General features: G+C 37.4%; 1 protein-coding gene across 3 annotated transcripts in view; it reads left to right on the top strand.

Annotated features, from left to right (window-relative positions):
• Positions 1-225: 225 nt before the first annotated feature.
• LOC109060160 (ankyrin-1-like) overlaps positions 226-11,594 on the top strand; it is a 70,357-nt gene continuing 58,988 nt past the window's right edge. For 2 of the 3 annotated variants that reach the window (XM_042778961.1, XM_042778959.1), the window contains exon 1: positions 266-705. In XM_042778961.1, coding sequence (XP_042634895.1) covers positions 580-705 — 126 coding nt within the window. In that variant the 5' untranslated portion in view covers positions 266-579. Of the gene's footprint in view, positions 706-11,594 lie in introns of all 3 variants that reach the window. The other variant, XM_042778960.1, reaches the window with a different exon arrangement.

The following is an 11,594-nucleotide window of genomic DNA, read 5'->3' as shown; positions in this document are numbered from 1 at the left end:
TGGTACGAGAGGCAAATATACAGTAAATAATCAAACAAAAGATTTTATTTTCATTGCCAACTATCTGCAAAACCAGTCTTTGTGGAAAGAAACACTAAATTTGTGAATTTGTGCACTGATGGTTTCACCTACATCCCGCAGATCTGCACAAAGAAGATGACGATAATAACAACAGACGCGCGGTAAACAGTTGGCAGTATCTCTGCTGAGAAAAATGGGAGACTGTGAGTGAGAAAGAGAGAGACGGAGGGAGAAAAATCGAGCTGCTGCAGTATCCCTACACTGTTGACTCTGAGGCTCGGACTGCGTGACTGACTGGTGTGTTGAGAGAGAGAGAGAGAGGGAGAGAGAGAGGGAGGGGGATGGGAAGGATCTTGCCTGGATGAGGAGCAAGCAGGCAGGCAGGCAGCAGCATCATCTCTTTTGTGGCACGATGCTGAGGGAACTGGCCACCTAGAGTCGTGCAGGGCGCTCACTCCTCTCAGGCGCGCACAGCGCCACCGTCTCTCACGCACTGGCCACCGCAGGGACAGTGACAGCCTCCGTTACAGGCACAGCACTGCTTGTTGCAGCGGCACCATGGCGCAAGCTGCTAAGCAGATCCGCAAAAACAAGGACCTACATGAGCTCGCAGCTCAAGAGCTGCGAGAGAAGGAGGAGGAGAAGATCAAGAAAAGGAACAGATCGAGAGACCGTAGACGCAAGGTAACAGAAAAAAAAACACCTTCCTCTTTTCTTTTCTGTTTCGAGGAGGATAAGCACACCTTCACACATATCACTGAGTGATTGTGTTAACCAGTCAGCTATAGCTGGTCGTTCACAGATTGTGTTTGAGGAAGATGCTGATGTCTGGCAGGGCGGACGAGGGGGGGTCATGACTGAAATGATTGGTTAAGTAGCCCCTCGGGGGAACATCCTTCTCAATCGATTTAGAAGCAAATGCTGTTTCTGACTGATGCTGCATCAAAGCAAACCAATAGCTTTATGTATTCAGATGCACCTGCCACAGGCTTCATTGTTTGTCGCATTCCCTCCGCCTGTCATCAGTGTGCTACACCGCCTCATATCGATGCTGTAAACGTGACCTTTGGCAGAACGTGAGCATAATGTCTGCACCTGCATCGGCCGCCCATTCTCATTACAGTTTGTATGATGGTATGGGAGCTGTAGTGCATTATGTGAGCACTGCTGCTCTGAGCCCTCTGGCTGCCTATTCTCCTACCTTACCTTCCACCAATGTGCATGTGATGATGTATGGTCGCATGCATTCAGATTTTGCCTTCACACGAGAGCAGGGGGAGCCCAGAAGTACACGTGACTCAGGATAGAGCTGAAGACAACAAGATTGGCAGAGGCTGGGGTGATGACTCAATTCCCGTCTGCTCACCAAGGCTCATAAAACCTGTCAGCTTAGCATTTATCAGCATTCTCGCGTAACTACACGATCGGGCAGAGATATGTGGCCGGCGGTGGTAGAATGTCAGTGTAGCGCCAATTAACAGAAGCGGGTTGGTGACACACAGGCAGTGACACTGAGGGCGAAAAAAAGATTCTGGAGTCTAAAGATCACTCTGAAGACTGGCCTTGAGGGTTGGCTGTTTAATCATGAGAGGGACGACTGATGGAGCATTTGTCAAGGCTGTCAGTGACCCCTTGAGATTACTCAGGGGTCTGGAAAAATGAAGTCGGGACATGTTTGATGATACTGTTGCTTTTTTTTTATTTGATTAAAATGGTGCTATGTTTAATATGCAGCTTACCACTTACTCTCCATATGTCACCCTTGAGCTTTTTTCATAATTGTGTATTTGGAGATAATTGTCTCAAGTCAAAATGCAAACCATTTATAATAGGCCTAATAGCACGATGTGACCTTATAATACAGTTTGTATGAGCTTAATTGAAAATTTTGCAGCTTCAGGTGTAAACGAAACTGTAACCCTGTACATGAGTTCAACCATTGTCACGCAGAAGTGTAAATACTGGCACATAAACAAAAACAGAAAGAGAGGAATATAATATGATTAGACTTTTGCTGTTTATTTTAGAAAAGTTGAAAGCAAGGTCTATAATTAAAAATCAACAAGAAGAAGTAAAAAGTTAGTAAATAAATAAAACAGTACAATATTTAAGTCAAGAATTATACTCTGGCCCTTGCACATGTAGGTGACATTTGTGATTCAAATTGCTATGTCTTCTAACAGTTGCCATGAAGCAGATGTAGTGATAGAACTTCTCTTCTGTATTGTGATGTAAAACTGTGTGTAATGGATTATCGAAAAAGAAAAAAAAAAAGTAGGGCAGGGATTTGGTTCTATCCATCAGTTATTGATTGGATTTTGTGATTTTTGTGTTGCGATTAAAAATTAATGTGAGCTTGCTGTAGATTGTGGAGGTGCAGGGTTTAAGCGAACTAAATGATTGGAGAACTCCAGCATTACCAGAAGGATGATTGTTTTCATTGGAAAATTGAGTTATGACATGTTGATTAAGCATTTTGATTTTTCTTTAAAAAAAAAGTAAACATCTATTTTTTATTACGGTATATATATATATATATATATTATATATATATATATATATAGAAAAAATGAAACATACGGTATACATTGGGGAGTCATTCGCAATAAGATCTGAAGCATGCATTTACAAAGTAGATTGAATTTTCATTTCATGCAGACTTTAACATTTATCATCATGACGTGCTTTCCCCCCTCAGTAGTCAATGTGGTGCAGTAATTGGTATGATAAATTAAAAATGACACTTCATGTCAAAGATTTCAGACGCCTAGTGTCATTGTGTTCCTGAAAGTCTCAGAGTGTTTTGGACGGTCTGTGGCCTTGTGAGATCCCAGTTGCTGGTGGACAAACACTTGTGTTGTGATTTTTACACATCCCTGAGGTGGCCGTCCAGGAAAAAAATGATATCAAGTGCCCGAAGTGTGAGTCGCAGAGAAACTGGCTGTGTTCCGAATGGATTATTAGCTCTTACTGCATACTGCATAATAAACTGCATACAATTTTGTTTTATTTATTTTTTTGTAAATCTGTATTCTGCAACTTTAAATATATAGGGTATGTTGCAGTGCACAAACTTACTGTTCATTCATCACACCGGAAATGGAAGTTTAAGTGCAGTGCATTGTGGGATATAGTGTCTCGCTCAGTGTCTAGTGTCTGTATACTACACATTTTAGCATATGCAGCAGATCATGTGGCTAAACCTGTACTATTAAAAATAATGGTTCTTTATTGACATCTTTGGTTCTATGAAGAACCTTTAACATCCATGGAATATTTCCATTCCACAAAGGTTCTATTCACCGAAAGCCCCATTTTGGAACCTTTACCAAGTATTCCATACATGCATACAGTTTGTTATCTCTACAGAGAATGCGTACTGCAGAAACAGTATAGTACGTAGTATGCTATTTTAAACATACCCTTTAAGAAAGACACAAAGCCTATTTAATTCTTAGAAATTGCATATAGTACATAATTTACTAGGTGCATTGGTGCTTTGTATTATTTTGACTTATAAAAGATGGTATCTGAAGTAGTGCTGCTGTGTACAACACAATATTAATTACTCCACAGTACTTTCATGTCTCTAAGCTTATCTTACTGTGTGTGTAAGATCTTATGCTTTGCATCCATATGGCTTACACAAGGCCTGGCCCAGATTCCCATACAGCAGAGAGCATGCATTTGTCTTGTTACCTAATAGGAGAAGGTGAAGTCATACATATCAGTAAGTACCTTCAGTCACGGGCTATATTTATTCTGTGCCTGAGTCGCTACCAATCTGTCTGTGATCCTGCCAACTTGAAGGGATGCGTTGCCCAGGATTCTGGAAGGTTCAGTTGTGATCTATGGGGAGATGCTTTTGTAATGCCATGTTCACACCACTAGAGGCAGCAGACTAGGAGAGAGAGAGGTCCACTGAGATTGGGAGTGACAGGTGAAATATAGTAGCATAATGTCAGAGATCAGGTTTAGCCCAATTGCATTATAATTAATTACCTGATAGGATAAGACCACATTTGTCATTAAAGCCACATTGCTTAACTTTAAGCTCTGTCGCTGATAAAGACTTTAAATGTCTCTGGATGCCTGCCTGGACAACAAAACGTGAAATACCCTGAAAAACACCCATATTCCTGTGTGCAATTGAATTTTTCCAGCCATCTTCTTGTGTTTAGCTGTATTAAAATGTTAACATTAGTACAATTTTGTGCAAAAATACCAGATGAATGTGGTGAATGAATCTAGGGAATTTCTGTTACTGCAGAAAAATAATCTGTCACAAATATGCCACTGTTCATTGATTTCAGATCCAGTAAAATAACACTTTTATCATTATTTTTCATAAAGATATATTGGTAATATGCGCTGTGCACTGTTAACTGTTAACATTGCGGAAACATGTTTTAGTGTTTTATGAACATTTAAAAGTCAGAATACAGGCAAATTGTAACTTTTTTGTAAAATTGTAATTTTTTGTACTTATTTAAAAGACATATGAATGTTCATTTGTATTCTCATATGATTAGTCAAGGCACACAAACAGTTTGTGGTCGTTGAAGCTTCTATAATATTTTTGCTGCAGGCATAATTGCTTTGAAATAGATCTCCTCAAAAATTAAATATTAGTATAGATATATGTTTGTTGTAGTTGAAGATTCAGTTTGTTTGTGGGGCTACAGGCGGGCTATGTCATGCTCTTCTGGCGGGCTACTTTTTTTAAAAAGTATAATTCTACATATAATACATTCAAAACGTACAAATATGTGGTCTTCACTTTACTGCAACACTCCAATCCTTAATTCAGCTAAGAGGCCAAGCCGATTTTCTGTTCTCTTCACGTAATATGAATTTGCAGGGCAGAATTCACCAAACTTGGAATGCAGAGAAATTCGCATGAGCTTGCGTTTCCTGTCTTCCGCATTCTTGTACGTATGAATGAAATGAAAAAAGTGTAGTATGTCACAGACATTACAGATTAACTTTAAGAGATCTGTAGATAAGGTTGTCTTTTTGTCAAACCTGTGTTGATCCATCAATAGCTTGGAAGGATCTTTTCTATAAATCTGAGTGTGACATTTTTTCTGCCTCCAGGGTCAAATGGCAGGTGAATGTCATAAATGTCTCCCTGGGTTGATATATTATGTGGAATAAAAGTGAAATGGATTGTGGCTGATAAGAACACATAACCACCATTTGAACTGTAAAAAACAAGAACCGATTGCTGAGTGATTTTATATTAATTTGACTGCAAAATCTCTTTCTTTTATTTCATTTTTCTATAGCATGCATGCTGTTATTTCTTGCATGATATTTCCATGATCTTGCTGGTCCCAATTCCAGTCATAATGCACAAAATATCGATGTTCCTTGCACATGACAGAGCAGCATCCATTAGTCTCAAAGTGCTTTGTCACATTAGGCAAGGAGCCCATAAGATACGATTACACAACCCTGATTAAATTGAAACAGGTTCTGGATATGGCCGCTGGTCTATACTATGCTCCTCAAATATGGTCCCTTATGGATGACACAGATGAAATAGCTTACCGATAATGTCCTTGCAGGGACGACAGAGAGGAAGAAAGCATGAGATGTGTTCCCTTCACGTGCTGCTCGCTTACACGCATACATACTCAGCATATCGGCTTTGTAGCAATGCTATTGACAGATGTGGGTGGGGCAGTTGTCGTCTATCATGCTTAGAGTCTCACCAGCTGTGGTATCCTTCTTGCCCCTTATGCATGGATGTTATCGCTTAAGCAAACTTTTTTTGAGATGCAACAGATGACACCTGAGATTATTAGTCAAGGCACACAAACAGTTTGTGGTCCTTGAAGCTTCTATAATATTTTTGCTGCAGGCATAATTGTTTTGAAATAGATCTCCTCAAAAATTAAATATTAAAGCCAGAGCTGAGTCATTTTTTTGTCCTGACTTAAAATGGTTGTATTTCACATGTTCCTTTTTGACATCTAAAGTGTAACATTTTTCAGTAATTAGGACTGCTAGATTGTATTTATCAATTTGTATCTTTTTTGTACAATGAACTTTGTGTCAGAGTCTTCGTCTCAAACCTTCTTTGTTCCATCCACTTCCTTTTGCCATTCTTTACATGAAGTTATATGAGGCCTTTTGGAATCAGGGATGCATGTATTTCTGTTTATAATGAACTTTTTCTATTTATTTTATTTCATTTTATTTATTATATTTCCAAGGCTCAGCTTTGTTATTTCTGCACACCGAATTCAATCAAACTAAATCTTTGTAGTATACATGCTAAATTGATGACTGTATTACACTGATTGGGAATACATACTATACAGTACATATTTAGTATACATACTACATTGATCAAGCATGATAACTACACATATTTATAATGCATACAACTTAAGAATATGCACCCTCATTGATTTAAATGCATGTTGAAGGGATTGGATAATGTACTAAATTTACATGGCATTTAGTTGCATACAACATTTACTTGGCATTCACTTGGCTGCACAGATTTGCAGTTGATTACAAATGCAAGAAAAGCCTAAATGAAGTGCAGTGTGAATAATATGCATACTAAATCCATGTCATTTGAATTCTGAGACAATGTTTTAAGCATACTCAATGTAGTATGCATAGTAAATCATTAAATCATTCATACATAGAATTAATACATTAATTGAGTATGCATACTAACTGAATTTAGTATGCAAAATGACTGTGCCTTGGATATATAATCCGTGTAATCCAAGTGTTTTATGTCTTGACACACAGACATCTCATTTCCACGTTACCTCTTCTGCTGTCTCAGTGTGTGTTACAGTATACAGTATTTTCTCTGAGAATGGAATATGGTATGATTCTTGCTCCATTATTCTTGCCAGTTCAACATAACTCAGATACATCACACTGACATCCACAGTATAGATCAGGTATGGGATCAGAATCCCGCCAAATGTATTGCAGTCATAGATCGAAAAATAATAAGCATAAATAAAACATTTAAAAACACATGTAAAATAATAACGCACAAAACTGAAAAACAAATGCAATTTTTTTTTAAAAATAACAAACAACGCGGTCATGGATCAAAAAATAAGAAGCGTGAATCAAAAATGTAAACACATTTAAAATTATATTGGAAACATGAATTCAAAATTTTTCACATCGCAAACAAAATCAGGTTTCCTGCTCATATGTTATTTTTTTGTGTGCTTATGGTCTTTTCCCCTTTGCTCTTGTTTCCACGTTCTGCTGGCTTGCGTTTCTAAATGTTGCGGTTAGAGTTTCATGTACAATCAGGGCGGGCTTCAGCGTCACCATTGGGCCACAACTTCTAGATTGACAGCTGCTCCTCTAGCCAGTCAGTCCAAGGGGGAGTTGACGTCACTCCTATGTGACTCGTTGCTGCTGTGGCAGGTGTGTGAAGCTGGATAACCAGCGTCAGCAGGCAAATCCCGGACGATAGATATTTTGTTAATGGGTGACAGAAACATTCCCTTTGTGTGTTATGATATTTTCTGCAAGCTCTGTGTAGTCCAAGTAGGCCGATATCTAGCTCGTTTACAGGTGTCTTGTTAGTTTGGTTTAGTAAGCAATACTTTATATTTTGGCACTGTAGGGCTGCACGATAAAATTGCACGCGATAATTTAATGCGCGTCTTTGTCAGTAAAGGCGGTGTCCTGACATTTCCTACCAGGGTTTACGCACATCAATATCGCGTCCTTTTTCTAATGCTAAACAATGATTTTTAATGTATCTGCATTACTGTAAGTGTAGGTTTGGCATTGGGGTAGGTGTTAACTTTAATAAAAACACAATCTAATTGGTAGAAAAAAAATATTTAATGTTGGTTTCCTGTAGCTGTATCCCTTCTAGCTACAACCTCAAATATAACACATAAAATACTGTATTTGCATTCCGGTTCTGTAATCAGCGGGTATTTCTCCATCACCTGCGCGCTTTCACATGGAGCAGCATAACGGCTCTGTGTAGTAAATGCTGCTCCATGAAAAGTGCGCAGGTGATGGAGATTTACCGCTGATTACAGAACCGGCTTTACTGACAAGCTGCGCATCAAATATCGCGTGCGATTTATAGTGCAGCCCTACTGCCTAAAATATGAAGATTGCTTACTAAACCAAAACTAACAGATACGTGTTAGCGGGCTACATATCGGCCTAGTCGGGACTACACAGAGCTTGCAGAAAATATCATAACACACAAAGGGAATGTTTCTGTCATCCATTAACAAAATATTTATGGCTAATTACCTGAGATCGTCCGGGATTTGCCTGCTGACGCTGGTTATCCAGCTTCACACACCTGCCACAGCAGCCATGAGTCGCATAGGAGTGACGTCAACTCCCCCTTGGACTGATTGGCTAGAGGAGCAGCTGTCAATCTAGAAGTTGTGGCCCAATGGTGACGCTGAAGCCCGCCCTGATTTACATGAAACTCTAACTGCAACATTTAGAAACGCAAGCGCAGAACGTGGAAACAAGAGCAAAGGGGAAAAGACCATAAGCACACAAAAAAAATAACATGAGAAGGAAACCTGATTTTGTTTGCGATTTGGAAAATTTTAAATTCATGTTTCAGTTTTGTGCAATAAAATTTTAAATGTGTTTACATTTTTGATTCAGCTTATTATTTTTTGATAAATGACCGCGTTGTTTGTTATTTAAAAAAAAAAATTGCATTTGTTTTTCAGTTTTGTGCCTTATTATTTTACATGTGTTTTTAAATGTTTTATTTATGCTTATTATTTTTCAATCTATGACTGCAATACATTTGGCGGGATTCTGATCCCATAATCAGGGGCTGACGGACCACTATCTGTGGATCACACTAGACTTTGTGGACTCAATATTTCTACAGACCCTGCAACAGTCATAATGTGACGTCATGCTCTCCGCATCTTTTTAAAAAAATATAATGCTACATATAATACTGTACATACAAAATGTACAAATATGCGATCTTCACTTTAGTGCAACACTCCAATCCTTAATTCAGCTAAGAGGCCAAGCTGATTTTCTGTTCTCTTCACGTAATATGAATTTGCAGGGCAGAATTCACCAAACTTGGAATGCAGAGAAATTCGCATAAGCTTGCGTTTCCTGTCTTCCGCATTCTTGTACTGTACGTATGAATTAAATGAAAAAAGTGCAGTGTGACACAGACATTACAGATTAACTTTAAGAGATCTGTAGATAAGGTTGTCTTTTTGTCAAACCTGTGTTGATCCATCAATAGCTTGGAAGGATCTTTTCTATAAATCTGAGTGTGACATTTTTTCTGCCTCCAGGGTCAAATGGCAGGTGAATGTCATAAATGTCTCCCTGGGTTGATATATTATGTGGAATAAAAGTGAAATGGATTGTGGCTGATAAGAACACATAACCACCATTTGAACTGTAAAACACAAGAACCGACTACTAAGTGATTTTATATTAATTTGACTGCAAAATCTCTTTCTTTTATTTCATTTTTCTATAGCATGCATGCTGTTATTTCTTGCATGATATTTTTATGATCTTGCTGGTCCCAATTCCAGTCATAATGCACAAAATATTGATGTTCCTTGCACATGACAGAGCGGCATCCATTAGTCTCAAAGTGCTTTGTCTTACACATTAGGCAAGGAGCCCATAAGCTACGATTACACAACCCTGATTAAATTGAAACAGGTTCTGGATATGGCCGCTGGTCTATATAATGCTCCTCAAATATGGTCCCTTATGGATGACACAGATGAAATAGCTTACCGATAATGTCCTTGCAGGGACGATAGAGAGGAAGAGAGCATGAGATGTGTTCCCTACACGTGCTGCTCGCTTACACGCATACATACTCAGCATATCGGCTTTGTAGCAATGCTATTGACAGATGTGGGTGGGGCAGTTCTCGTCTATCATGCTTAGAGTCTCACCAGCTGTGGTGTCCTTCTTGCCCCTTATGCATGCATGTTATCGCTTATGCAAACTTTTTTTTTGTGATGCAACAGATGACACTTGAGGTTTCAAAAGAATTGTTGATCATGCTCATGATACCGATCTTGATATTGAAAGGTTAATGTTGAGAGTGATTCACATTGTCTTAGCACTCCCAGTTGTCTCAGCAATAATTTTATGAGGAGTAATGAATAAAAATGAGTTTCAGTAAAAGCAGCGATGAATGACTTTCTTTATTAGTTTACCTGAATAATTTGCATAATTGACTGCTCTCCGCTCACATTAGGAGACAAGCTAATTTAGGAACTGTTTCAGTAACTTTTAAATTTGCAATATTTTTCTATAACAGTTGTGAAACTGCTTTAGCCTTTTCATAGTGTTTAGTTTATACACAGCCACCAATTGTTTAGGCTTTTCTTGCATGCAGTATATAGTGTAAGTACTACCTCCATGTAGTATTCAATACTCAATTATACACATTATATACATTGCATAACTATGTTTTAACTACATATAATTTTTTTTGTTTTATTTTTACTATTGTTTTAAAGAGTGTGGTGTGTGTATTTTATAAATATATTATTTTTCAAATAAATGCTGTTCTTTTGAACTATCTATTCAAAAAATCTTGGGGAAAAAATGCAGCACAACCGTTTTTAATAATGATAATTATTAATTAATAATTAATTAATAATTAATAATTCATTAATAATTATTTTATTCTTGATCTCCAAATCAGCACATTAGAATGGTTTTGAATATATTAACATAGAAAACAGTTTTTAAATTATAATAGTTTACAATATTATTGTTTTTACTGTATATTTGATCAAATAAATGCAGCCTTGGTGATCATAAGACTTTTTCAAAAACATTAAAACTTGGTGTATCTATATTTAAAATTATTTTAACATGACGCAAGTATAATATAATTCAAGTGGATAATATTAGTAGTATGCATTTTTAATTTGTGAAGTTGTCATACTTGATGAGTATAGTATGCATACTAAATATGTACTGCATGCTCATATACATGGATTTATTAATTGATATAGTTATAGTGTTAAGTATTGACAATCTTAGTCTTGGATATGTGATATTTACCCCAGTTGCCTGTAATTTGATATAGTTATAGTGTTATTTATTTATAATATTATTATTGTATATTTTATTTTTGAATTATTTTAATGTATACAGGCCTTTCTAGATACATTAGTTAGGACTTGACCTTCCTTTTCTTTGCAGCTCAAATCTTGTCATAAACCGAATGACCTTCCTTTTTTTGTGACACTCTCGTTCTTCAAAATTACAAGTTGTGGATGTTCAATTGATGTATGCAGTTGTGTCTCTCATCTCTGACAGAAAATAAACATAATATTTCCGCTGACTATTTATGACCTCAGGGAGATACAGTGGCTTAAATTCCCTCCATCCTTTCGCTGTTCCATTATCAAAGTCTGGAAATGTCTTGTGTGTGTATATGTCGATATCTGGTGTGTATGTGTAAGTGTTTGTGTAACTCCATTACCAAACTCAGAATTTATGCATGTGTGTACATATGAGAAAGAGAGAGAAGGAGATGCAGAATAAAAAACAAGAGGAAGAAGGCAATCACT

The sequence above is a fragment of the Cyprinus carpio genome, chromosome A21, assembly GCF_018340385.1.
Source record: "Cyprinus carpio isolate SPL01 chromosome A21, ASM1834038v1, whole genome shotgun sequence".
Lineage (NCBI taxonomy): Eukaryota > Metazoa > Chordata > Actinopteri > Cypriniformes > Cyprinidae > Cyprinus > Cyprinus carpio.
The sequence above is the reverse complement of the archived record's forward strand: the minus strand, read 5'-3'. Positions and strand labels throughout refer to the sequence as shown.